The 13108-nt window shown below is 46.9% G+C and overlaps 1 protein-coding gene across 3 annotated transcripts in view; it reads left to right on the top strand.

Annotated features, from left to right (window-relative positions):
- TNFAIP8 (TNF alpha induced protein 8) overlaps positions 1–13108 on the top strand; it is a 112767-nt gene that overhangs the window by 42724 nt on the left and 56935 nt on the right. The window contains exon 1 of one of the 3 annotated variants that reach the window (XM_004759080.3): positions 9527–9659. The exons of the other annotated variants lie outside the window; for them this stretch is intronic. Coding sequence (XP_004759137.1) covers positions 9647–9659 — 13 coding nt within the window. The 5' untranslated portion in view covers positions 9527–9646. Of the gene's footprint in view, positions 1–9526; positions 9660–13108 lie in introns of those variants that run through there. 3 annotated transcript variants of the gene reach the window in all.

Raw genomic sequence — 13108 nt, 5'->3', positions numbered from 1 at the left:
TTTTTTTTTTTTTTTTTTTTTTAAGATTTTATTTATTTGAGAGAGAGAGAGCATGAAAGGGGGCGAGGGGCAGAGGGAGAAGCCGGCTCCCTGATAAGCAGAGGGCCTGCTGTGGGACTTGATCCTGGGACTCCAGGATCATGACCTTAGCCGAAGGCAGTTCCTTAACCAACTGAGCCACCCAGGTGCCCTGGGCAATGATTCTTAACCTGGCTTGGTCTGTAAAAAATGCAAGGGTGGGTAGGCCCTCTTTAATGAATCTAGACTCCCCAGGGAAGACCATGAACATCCATTGTTAAAATGTTGTTTCACTTGTTTGTTTTTGTTACCTGACTCTACTACTGGGTGGCCAGGATTGAGAGTTTCGATGATTTTATCTAGTCCCATGGAATCAATACTGAATACCAGCTAATGACTCCTAATCCATCTTTCCTAGATCCCATGCTCATTTATGCTGTTGTCTGTTTTACACTTCCTCTAGAGATGGAATGTTCATTTCCCCCCCTCTCGCTGGCCCCCCACACCTGCTTCTCCCCTGTATTTGCCCCTCTGAGTCAGCACACGGGATACACAGCTTTTAATCCCAAAGCCTAGGTGAACGAGAGTCCCTTTCCTCCTCCCCTCAGGGCTACACAGCAAATCCAATAACAAGTTCTATTCATCTTCCTTGATGACCTGCTCTCCTGGTTATCTTCTTGCTTCTTTCTCAGTTCCCTTTCATCTCCTTTGCAGCCCCCGTCCCTCTTGTTTGTCCCTTCAAATGTTGGCCTTGGTCTGACTTTTCTGCTGTTCTTCTGATTCCACTCTCTTCCTACTCATTCCTGAGCCTCCATATTTCCTCCCTGACAGTGACGTCTAAATTTATATTTCAAGCCCAATCTCTTGTCCAGGATCTAGACCTGCATGTCCAGCTGCTGTCCCACAGGCAACTCAATTTCACTGTGCAGTGAGGTGAACTTACCCTCTCTTCCAGTCTCCTCCCAGTGAATCATGCAATTGACGATCCCAAAATCTACAAGGCATCTCCCTCTACCTCATCCCTATGCCCCATCCCATGTCACTGTGATCAGTATTGCCAATATGAAATAGCTGTAGAATCTGCACACTGCTTGTCACTGTCTACTGCCACCGACCAAGCTCAAGCCACCTCCATCACCTCTTATCTAGATTACTTTAAGGGTGGATGGGATGTCCCCCCAATCCCACCCCCACAGCAGTCTGGCTTCCTGTGCTATCATTGGTCTTCATCAAATGCCTATCTCATGGTGTCATCCTCTGCCTAAGATACTGTACTGGAGTTCTAATTAAGTCTTAACTTTTAAACAGCCCTTAGAGGCAGGATCCTAATAACCTGTTCTCAGCGGGCTGGACCTGTTGGAATTTCTTGGAAGTGTCTGCCTCCCTCCTTCCACATCCCCCGTGCCATCACCCAATTATATGCACATGTACACCTCTGGCTCCTTGTTTATCATGAATCTTCAGGGCTACCACAAGGCAGTAAGACCTCAATAAATATTCGTTAACTAAATGTGGGAGGGCAGGAGCTCTGAATGGTAATCGTCACCATGTTCCGATTCTGATTTACCTTGCCTTACAAACTGAAGGGTTTCCAGAGCTGAAAATTTGTGTTTTGTCGAATAGTTCTGCATATGGGTTTCTCTCAGCTCTGTAGTTTCCAGGGGGTTATTTAAAAAAAAAAAAAAAAAAAACTAAAAGAAGTATATGACGTCTGCTAGCAAATCATTTGCTGGCTGTGCTCTTTGAATGGCAGTGGAGGGCTGAGCTTGGGAGACTGGCCAAATAGTGAAGAGGAAGCAAACCACCCTCATGACCCAGGAAGGCAGGGGGGTGGGGAGGGTGTAGATTGGTAGTGGTGTGAGCCTCTGCAGTGAGTTTTTTCGCTGTGGGCATGCGTAAGCCAGGATCCGAGTGCCCTGAAACCTGCCGGAACTTGTCCGAACTGTTGATTGCATTTTCAAACCTGTTTGGGAAGGAGTCTGGAACACCACTGGCAGCTTGTGTCTTATCTGCAGCTGATCTGATTAAAAGGAACAGACAGGAACTTAAATCATGTTTAACCAGTAGGGATATACTGAGGAATATCTCGGTCTCCCCTGTCATGAATCTAAAGGAGAATGGGGAAGGGTTTTTTTTCCCCTTTGGAAGATTTGGGTCTGTGTTTCAGACATCCCCCGCAGGGCTGGGAGCTCCTGGGTGAGGTTTCCACAGCTCTGTCATCTTCAAACTCCTATCTGTAACCTCTTCATGACGAGGCTTAGAAGGGCCAACAGTCAGTGCTGAGTCAGAGGGATAACAAGAAGGGAATGACACACTTCCTGCCCTGAGTTCTTGGGAGTTTTTATGGTTTATTTTTCTGTTTGGCTTTGAAGATTCCCTGAAAAGACAGAAGCTTGCCCTGGCCCATCTTTGGATCAGCCACCTCTATTTATTTTTTGATCTCCTAGGATACCTAACCTGCTATGCCTTCTTGTTACTCAAAGGTTTTTAAAATCTTTCTTTTTGTTGTTGTTTATTACGCAAGTATCACATGCTTGTCTAGTTTATTTATCAACTATCATTTAACCAAAAGAATGAAAAATGGTGGTGGGGGGGGGAGGTACTCCTTAATTTTACCACCCAGGAAAAAACTTTGGAGAATATCACTCCAGGCTTTTTATGTACACCTCTAGTTTTTCTCTACAAAAATTATATGATACTTAATAAAATTTCTTTTATCTGTTGCTTTGTAGGCTTTGCGAAGAGTTCTCTTGTTATTAATTACTTGGCATGATCAGTTTGAAAGACTGTATCACATGCCATGATATGGACGTGCTATAATTCACTTAGCCCATCCCCCAGGCAGATACTCAGGCTGCTTTCAGTCTCCGGCATGATTATAAGAACACCACACAACTCCCTTGGACTACAGCTGCCCACACTTGTCCCTGTTTCATTGGATGTATTCCTGGAAATGGTTCAAAGGACATGTAGAGTTTTCAGGTTTTGATCTTCCCTGCCACTCTGCCTTCCAGACATTCGTCCTGTTTTACATTCTCACCATATAAACCTCTCACCATGTCCCATATGGCACTATCTGTTCTGGCCTTTGCCTGACTCCCATCTGCTTCTCACACTCTTCTTTCCTGTGCTTCCAGCATGCAGCCCCACCGGCCCCCTTTCTGCTCCTTTCCCTGCAGTGTGCTGAGTTGTCCCGTCTTGGGCTGGTGCACCTGTTCCTCCCACCGCCTGGCCTGCTTTTCCTCTGGCTCTTGGCACACTCCTATGCCACCTCTGCCAGAGTGGGCTCCGTCACTGTTCCCTGTTCATTTCCAGTCTGGCACCTCTCACCATCTGTCCTTCAATTATTTATGTTTTGTGTTGGTGCTGTCTCTTTCCCCCATCGAATGTTAATTTCATAGCTCAGGCAACCTTGTATTTTCCTTCACACTCTGTTCCGGCATCTAAATCAGTAGGCAGGCAGTAGGTACTGGATAAATACAGGTAGAGGCTATCAAATGAATGGAGTAGCCTCCCTGTCATCTGCGAGGGTACAGTGGAGTACAGAGGAGGAAATGGGGACAACAGTGGCTGTCGTGTGGAGCAAAATGTGCTAAATGCTAGGCAAAAGCTTCCAAGCGGTATAGGGAGTCAGGAGTGAGAGCTGGCCTCTGGCTACCAGCATCCTGCCGGCCTTGTGTGAGCTGAGCCTCGGGACACTGGCTGTGGTCTGTGACTGAGAATTGTGGAAAGGACATGAGAGGCCGGGGAGTGCGGGTGAGCGGAGGTCCAGAGGGAGGACAGTAGGAAGCTGGCTGTGGCCAGGACTGGGGGGTACCCTGAGTCCCGTGCAGAGGATGGCATGTGAATGAGGATGTGGAAGCCTGTAAACTCAGATCTAGGCACAGATGGTGGTGTTAGGTGACAGAGTCACACTTTGGGACAATGTCCTGGGAAAGCAGCTAAGTGGAAGGAGCCGTTCCGGCCCGAGGATGCAGCCTGGCCGGAGGTTAGTGATGAGGGAGGCAGAAGGGGCATTTCAGAGGTGGGGAAACAGGAGGGTTTGGGGGCGGGCAGGGGGAGCGAGGGGCCACAGTGACACTGAGGTTTCCAGTCTGCATGACTAATGGGTGGGTAAGATACGGGGCCCTAGAGAAGCCTCCCTGCAAATGGTCAAACCTGATAGGTGTTTTTCCTGAAGAGAAAATCTGAGAAACTTTACTCAAGATATGCTGTAGTTTCTGATGATTCTCTAAACAGAAAAGTTTCAGAAAGTTATGTTTTGGGGTTTTTGTTTTGTTTTGCTTTGCTTTGTTTTTTTTTACTTTAGGTTTGGAAATAACCATAATGACAGGGACATCTGGGTGGCTCAGTCAGTTAAGCGTCTGCCTTTGGCTCAGGTCATGATCTCAGGGTCCTGGTTTCGAGCCCTGCACTGGGCTCCCTGGTCAATGGGGAGCCTGTTTCTCCCTCTGCCTCTGCTGCTCCCCTTCCCTGTGTTTCTCTCTCTCTCTCTCTCTGGCAAATAAATAAAATCTTTTTTAAAAAAAGCCAAAACTCTGCATTTCGACAAAGCTTTCTATCCTCTAAAGAAGGAAGAACCAGTAGAACAGCTTGCTGGCATTCCCTGGAAAGTTGTCTTTTCAAGAAACCACTTTGTGCCACCTCTAAAGGGAAGGGTTTCACAGAATCCAAATGAGAAGGAGAACAGCGGAAGCACAGCAGGCAGGCGGAGAGACTTGGTGAATGAATGACCATCCAGGCTGGGAGAGAAATCCACAGTGACCACGGACAGGGTGGTAGTGGAAGCCAGAGAGGTTAAAACACAGAGAAGAATAATGGGCTTTGGCAGGGGAGGGATGTGGAGGAATTCAGCTTGGGAAATATCATATGTTGTATATTAACTAGAAATTCTAGAAATTTATAGAGAAATTGACTGTGCAATTGGAGAGTTTTTCTTGGCAAATGGAAAGTTTAATTAGTTTAGTGTTCCCTCGCTCGGGGCTTACACTCGGTTTCACAGGGAGGTTTGCAATGGAAGAATGCTAGAAAGTGTCAGGATTCCATTTATATTCAGTTCAGCAGAAAGTAAACACATTTCGAGTGCCAGCATATTTATTAGAGCAGATGCTCGGTGGTTTTTTGTGTTTTTTGCCTTATAAATGCTGATCTAGTGTTTTCATTGGTGGTGGTACGGGTGTGAAGAGAGCTTGGAGCCTGTGTCTGAGGAAGACAGACATAAATGCTCCTTCTGGAGTCCTAGGATCTGGTCATCACTGCAGCTGCATGGTTTCACCAGCTAGCAATGTGATTTGGGGCACATTTTGGGCTTCCTTGGGCTACTTTATTTCCCTTGCTTGTGCAACAAGGTTGGATATCTGAGGTCCTGCCAACACTGAGGTTATGTGAATTTTAAGAAAGAAAGGTGGGGCGCCTGGGTGGCTCAGTGGGTTAAGCCGCTGCCTTCGGCTCAGGTCATGTTCTCGGGGTCCTGGGATCGAGTCCCGCATCGGGCTCTCTGCTCAGCAGGGAGCCTGCTTCCTCTCTCTCTCTCTCTCTCTCTCTGCCTGCCTCTCTGCCTACTTGTGATCTCTCTCTGTCAAATAAATAAATAAATTCTTAAAAAAAAAACTTATAAAAAAAAGAAAAAAATTTAAAAAAGAAAGAAAGAAAGGGGGAAGATGGTCCTGTCTGGTGGGGGGAGGGGCTCTGAGTTGCATTGTATAAAATTTATGCTTGAAACTTAGAAACACATACGATATGATAGAAAGGTCTGCCATCCCCATGCTTATTAATTTGTGCAGTCTGTTTTCGGGGGAGGCTGAGAACAGCAGCTGACACGGGAACAGATCTGAGAAGTGACGCCCCCGCCGCCGCCCCAAGTCCTGTCTCTGATGCCAGCGCTGGCCAGCCCTCCACCCACCCCAGGCTCCAACTCACGGTCTCACCCACTGCTCTCTTGGCTTTGAAAGGTGGGTTGCCAGGTGTTCCTTTTATTTTCTAGACACTTGGGCTGTTGGTGCTTTCTGTCTGGTCAGCCAAGGACACTGGTGAATATGATATGAAGAGAGGAAAGCCAACAGGGTCAGGGCAAGCCAGACCTGGGTTCCTAGGCTGGCATTTGCACTGAGCAGGTGCCTTAGGTATGCGGAAGTCATGCTTATCACCTGTAACCTGGGAATCACGGCATGCACCTCCCAGGGTTTCAGTGAGGACTGAATGAATGTGGGGAGAGCATCATGCATGTTTCCTGGGATCGAGAGGGTGCCTGACACCAGTGGGATTTTCCCACCCAGGTCTGGGCACGAACCATTTGCTTCTCTGCCAACACCGAGCCTCTCTGGTGAGAGAGGGTGGGTCTGACCACCTGCTGTCTCTGGGGCAGCATCTGTGAGATCTTTTGGAGCACCTTGCCAAACTCAGGCACTGATTCTTCTGGAATGATTCCCAGTCAGCCCACTTTCTTCTAAGCTCTGCCCATGACTTCTTCGTCCTTGAAGAAGAGCAGAGAGGGGCACCTGGGTGGCTCAGTGGGTTAAAACCTCTGCTTTGGGCTCAGGTTGTGATCCCAGGGTCCTGGGAACGGGCCCCACATGGGGCTCTCTGCTCGGCAGGGAACCTGCTTCCACCTCTCTCTCTGCCTGCCTGCCTCTCTGCCTACTTGTGATCTCTGTCAAATAAATAAATAAAATCTTTAAAAAAAAAAAAAAGAAGAAGAAGAAGATGAAGAAGAAGAACAGAGGGACACAGAGAAGCAACTCCAGTTGAGGAAGAGGCTGTGGTGGGGGCCATGGTTTTTGGGAGGCCACTGAAAGAGTTGAGGTGGCTGGAGGAAACAGAGGAGAGGAGGTCTGGAGAGACCCAAAGGGGAGGAGGATCATCCCTCTTCTTGGTGGCCAGGGCAGCATACCCCAGGGACTAGGAAGCATCTTGGAAATGCCGGGGCGGGAAGGTCAAGGTGTTTTGAAGCCATCTCCAGTTCCGTCTCTAAGGCTATAAAATCAGATAAAGTACACAGATGCAGGTATCTTTCTCATGCAGGCACAAATTTCATGATTGTTGTGGTGATTTTGTTAAATGTACAGCCGATAAGGATGTGGGTAACTGTCAGGCAGTATTTTTCTTGAGGTACGTGATACACAGTTGATGAAACTAGGCCAGAGAGAGTGTGCGCCCAGGAGGTAGTTCTGGGAGGGCAGGGCTTGCAATGTCCTGTTGGCTCTGCCAGTGTTTGTGGAAACTGGGATGGCCACCCACTTGCCCTGGGTGTGGGGACCGTGAGATGATATTAGTGACAGTGCCTAGATAACCTGGAGCACATGTACACGGACGAGAAGACTCTGGTTTCCAGCAGATGGTGAAGAAATACCATAGAAGATGGCTTCTAATCATTAGCAGTGTCAGAAGTGGGGGATTGGGGGATTGGGGTGCTGAGCTGTGCTCCCCAGAAAAGATAGCCAGCTGCATTTCTGCATGCCATAGCAAAGTTAAATCTGGACCGGTGCCTCAGTCACCAGACCACGAGGCCTGGAGTGTATGCAAGGGCCCTGCCAGGCCACGAGGTCTGGAGCGTGTGCGAAGGCCATGCTGCCATGTTGGCGACTGTTTTCTGTGATGCTGTAGGCCGCCTCCTTCATTCTTCCCTTCCCAGGTCTACACAGTGTAGCTCCAGCCCCTCCAGCCAATGGGTTAGGGTTCGCAAAGTCATAGGATTCAGAATCTTGTCCTTCCAAGAGGAGGCATGTAGTCTCTCAGCAGCTCCTATGACCTTTAGTCTCTGATGGGATTGTCACAGCACGAAGGGGCCAGGGAGAATTTGGGGACATCACACAGGGAATGCGGAAGGATGCTTTCTCGGGTGTAAGCTTCGAACCGCCATGAGTCAGTCACACGATAATGTAGTCTGAAGACCATAAGAAATGATAACGTATCTGTAAATTGATGTGTGTCTGGTGTCTCTTTCCATCTTCTCCCAGAATAAGTAGTAGGCATTTGGTTTATAATTCAGATCGACAGTAATGCTCATTGCTCCTTGAGCCTGCCATGTACATTAGGCAAGGTGTAATTTGCTTCCCGTTGTCCCCTTCACATCCTGACAGCAATTCTATGAGGCCAATGATGGTGCTATTCGCAATTGTCTAGAGAATAAAATTGCTCAGAGAGGTGACATAATTTGCAATTTTATAAAACCAGGAAGTGGTGTCGCTGGAATGTGAACCAGGACGGACTCCAGAGTATTTGTCCTTTGCTTTCTACTTGGTATCTTTTCTTGCCACATACTTGGTAGCTTTAGGACAGTATCATTGCTACAGAGAATAAAAATAAAGTCAAGAAACTTACTGTGTAGTTGGGGATGAGACGGATAGGCCAGTAAAGGTCATTTATGGACAGCTGTGATAGGTACCCAAAAAGTCTTTCCAGGGAGGTTCAAGGGAGGTGCCGGGGGGGCTAAAGGAAGAAGGTGAGATCTTATCTAGCTGGTTGGGACACTCAAGGTCTTCACAGAGGCAGTGCCTGTGGAAGTGGTCCTTGCCGGACTGGTAGAAGCTTGCCCGGTGGGGATGGATAAGGGAACAGTTTGTGGGTGCCGATGACTGCCAAATGCTCAGGCAAATCAACAAGCATCTGAAGAGATAATTGGATCATATATGCATATAGATCCTTCTATAAGGACCTGGGTGTATTGTGTATGCCTGGATACAGTCACATTCTTTATAAAGACTTTACACTCTTTTCAGAAGTGAAAGGCTAATGGTTTTCAGTCGCAACATTGTCCCAAACTCTGTTCTCTGCTTCTCCTGAGAACAAGAATACCTCTGAGCAGTAGTTACTATTAATAGACATTCATGCTTATACTGGCCAGGTAGGAATGAAGAGCTTTTTTGATTTTTTCCCCCCCAGGCAGCATCTATGATTGGAGCTGCTCCTTTCTTTTTTTTTTTTAAGTATCGGCTCCTCTTTTCTAACATGTTGAAACGTTAAGACTTCCTGTTTCTGCTTGATTTTGAAAACATCTCCTGTTCGCCAATCACAGGTAATCCCTGTGTTTCTGTGGAGCATTTACAGGCGGCACTTAGAGGCGGCAAGTGCGGGCTCTCCCCATTGTGGAAATGGGGACCTCTCTGGATTCACAATTAAAGGCTACCTAATGCATTCCACTACAGGTGACGAAACCCAGCTCCCAGAATAACAAGCAAGACAACTTTTTTTTTTTTTTAATTTTTATTTATTTATTTGACAGACAGAGATTACAAGTAGGCAGAGAGGGAGAGTCAGAGAGAGGAGGAAGCAGGCTCCCTGCTGAGCAGAGAGCCCGATGCAGGGCTCGATCCCAGGACCCTGGGATCATGACCTGAGCCGAAGGCAGAGGCTTTAACCCACTGAGCCACCCAGGCACCCCAGCAAGACAACTTTTAAAGTGACTTTTGACCAGTGTCTTCTGTGTGCTCGCGAAGCGTACGGTGGATTTTTTTTTTTAAGGATGGTATAAATTCTTGGGAGTTATTCTCGGGGAAGATTGACTTCTTTCCTGAAGGCAACACAGTTACCATAGAATCGGCATCAACAAAGTGGTTGTGTCCATTCCTCCTGGCTGTGTGACAACCAAGACAACCCAAAGCTGTCCTCCTGACCGAGGACGGGGGAAAAAATGCTGAAACTCGGTGAGTTCGAATGGCCCTCAGACTCACGTTCCAATGACTCAGTGACACGGTGTTGCTATCTGCAAGGGAGTAAACATTTGGTCACAGCTTTAAAGTGGTTGTGTCAAACAAATCACCGCGCTTTTCTTTTTCTGTGACTGGGTGTGGGGACCTGGCGTTAAGCTGAGGGAGGTAGAATAGGGTGGTTGGAAAAAAAATGGCATCCGAAATGTGCATGTCGATTGTTTCTCTGTAAACAAATGAAGGATCAAAATGCTTCAGAAATGGGACTCTGGTAAGATTGGAGAGCTGTTTCACTTAAAGTTTCACCTTTTTACATTTCCCATGTCTTTGTTAACTGTGAGATGTCTCTGGGTCCCGGCACGTCTGGCAGTGACCTGTGAACACAGGGACATTTTATTTTTCATCTCCTGTTGTATAGATGTTGGTCAGAATACTGTTCTCTCTAACAGCCAATAAACAGTTTCACTCAACAGGTATATGGGCCTTTGTACTTTTAAAACATGTCTTGGGCTTGTTTTCAGCCATAGTTAAAGCTTCTACAAGTAGACTCAGTTTCATTTTTGAGGTAAATTGGAAAACTTCTTGAGCATGGAAATAAAACAATTTAAATAGCCCTTAAAGTTATGTAAGGATTTTGCACACTTTTTCAACTCTATGCCAGATATTTGTTGAAGTTCCTCTAAAATTTGTTTGCTCAAAAGACTTTCTGGAGCTTCGGCTGAATACAAGGAGGGGGTTAGGAACTGGAAGACGTAGCTAAGCATCAGTATATCTAGTTTCTTAGCCCATTAATTGAACCTTGGCAGCCAATGCAATTTCCTAGAGCCATGACTACTACTACTACTACTACTACTACTTCTTCTTCTTCTTCTTTTTTTGGTATGGAAAGTGGTCACCTGCACATCATTTATGGTAAATGTACATTTGCTCACCAGATGCCTAGAGCTGTGTGTGTGTGATTCTCTGTCTGCTTTCTTTACATATGTATCCAGGCACCTTCTATCAAATATATGAAAATGGCTATATGCCTGTGACTGTAGCTCACGACATCCGTGCAGTTGGGATCAGAGCCAGGTTTGGTTGGGAAGGTTTCCTGGAAGAAGTGAGTTTGGGTGGGGGTGGGGGGGGCAAGAGAGGGAGTTTCAAAAGGAGGTAAGTATTGCACTTGGGCAGAAGGAAGCAGCATACACAAAGCTTCCAAGGCTGGAGTGGTAAGTCAGATGTATTCAGTGAGTAAGCGTGAACCATATGAGAACAGATTGTAAATTAGTGGTTGAAAATCACCAGGCTACCAGGGGAGAAGAAGCCAGGGCTGTGTGTGGAAGAGGACAGGAGAGGCTTGTGGGAGCTGCTCTCCTGCATGTGTTGCTAGTAAATTTCACGCCTGGATACCTGTGGACGCTGACCATGTTGCCATCTAGTGGAGCCGGCGGAAATGCACCTGCTAACTAACCTCTTTTCACTTGAGGTTAAATAATGTGGTATCTTAGCGGTAGGGAAGCTCACTTCTGTTTTCCCTAGGAATTTTACATAAGGAATTAGGGGAGATGGATGTAATTGTGCACCCCCCCCCAATGATATTAATTTTGACTCTAGAAAATAGAACTGAATCCCAATAGAAAGCATTTCTCACAGACAATGTTTGGAGGTCGTGGAGTCCATCCTGGTACAGTGGTGGGGAGGAGAGCCCTCCCACGAGAAGCACCATAGCGCACAGACCTCAGGGCTGGAAGATGCTGTAGAGGGCTCTACCCCACCCATCCCCCCCTTGCATCCATTCAGCAAAACTTCCTCAGTTCCTGTTACCTGTCAGGCTCTCTTCCGGGTGCTGGGGATATACCAGTGATAAGAGAAGATAGAGAGCCCTGTTCATAAGGAAAAAAAAAAAAAAAGAACTAAAATAAGGAACTCAAGAAATCCCTGCCCTTGGAGCACTGACCTTCTAGTGGGAAAGATGGACAATAAACAAAGAAGTAAAAAACAGAATAGGAGGGATTCTGTTAAGTAAGTGCAAGGGAGGAAAAAAAAATTATGTCTAAAATGGGGGATAAGTATTGTTGTCCATTCTGTGGGTGGTGGAGGCGGAGGGAGGATTTGCAATTGTGTGTCCTCACTGAGGAGACTGTGAGACTAGTTTGAGAAATTGTGATATTAGTCTCTCCTAAAGGTGTGAGGAAGCCAGACAGGTGATGCATATTCTGGAGAGGAGCGTTCCTGGCAGAGGGCAAGAAGATACAAAGGTCCTGGGGTGGGAATGGTCCTAGTGTGTTCCCAAAACTGCAAGGGGACTGATCAGAGGAAAGACGAGCCAGAGAGATGGGAAGGGGCCAGATCAGCTTGGGCCATGGTGACAGTTAAAACGAATTTGACATTTGACATGAAAGGAGAAGCCATCTAATCTAGTGTAACATCATTTGATAAATGAAACTTAGGACAAAGAAATCAGGTCAGATGTCTGTGGTTAGTCAGCATCATGGGGCCTGAGCGGGGATGAGAACGTGCTTTCTAACCCATGTTATTCCTGCCGACCTAGCCTGCCCCGGTGAGGATGCATGACCCCATTGAGGCTCAGACTTGTAAGTGCAGTGGTCCTGAAATAGCCTGGCACTGTGGGGTCCTCTCAACAGCTGTGTGTCAGCACGGTTCATCCTGGTCCTTCCATCGGGATGACCACCGTACACACAGAGAGGAGGAGACCTCTTCTTTCAGAGGACTCCTCTGCGAAAAAGCGCCCTTCCTTCATTTTGGTATGGAGGTAAAATTCTTTGGGTTTTGCCCTCAGTTAAACCCCTAAACCTATAGTCTCATGAAGGCTCCCTACGTTCATTGTGCGGTTACTTGGATATAGGAAATGCAAGATTTTTAGGGCTTACAGGGGTAGATCACAGTTCTTGTCATGAGAGGTAGTAAGGTTGAATAATGCAAGTTATTTAAAATGATTTTGAAAATAGGGGCACTTGGGTGGCTCAGTTAAGTGTCCATGGCTCAGGGCATGATCTGAGGATCATGGGGAGACGGATTCTCTCTCCTTCCCCCCTCCAAATAAATAAATAAAATCTTTAAAAAAAAAAAAAAAGAATTTGAAAATAGGATCACCAGGTGAGGAGAGAGCCCCTTGCTGTCACCAAATACAGCTGGACCTGGACAGTTTTACCCAACGGGCTTCATTTTCTTTCTTTACTGTGAGCCTGTTCAAGTCCCCCCTCCCTTCCACCTTCTTTAGATCTTATGACTATTGTCCTCTGGACATGAGCCAGATCCCCTAATCTCACTTTCTGAGGAAAGTCAGACGAGCGCTCTGTGTACAGGAGAACCTGCACAGTCTCCTCTCCATCACGCACAGCCTGGATCCTGTGGATGGAGTCACAGGGGGTCCTGGCACCAGGACGGTCCCATCCTGTGCAGAAAACTAACTCAGGACTTTCTCTTGCTCCTTCCTTCCCTTT

The sequence above is a fragment of the Mustela putorius genome, unplaced genomic scaffold, assembly GCF_011764305.1.
Source record: "Mustela putorius furo isolate JIRA1106 unplaced genomic scaffold, ASM1176430v1.1 tig00003923_pilon_pilon_pilon, whole genome shotgun sequence".
Taxonomy (NCBI): Eukaryota; Metazoa; Chordata; class Mammalia; order Carnivora; family Mustelidae; genus Mustela; species Mustela putorius.
This window is presented reverse-complemented; position numbering and strand designations above follow the sequence as displayed.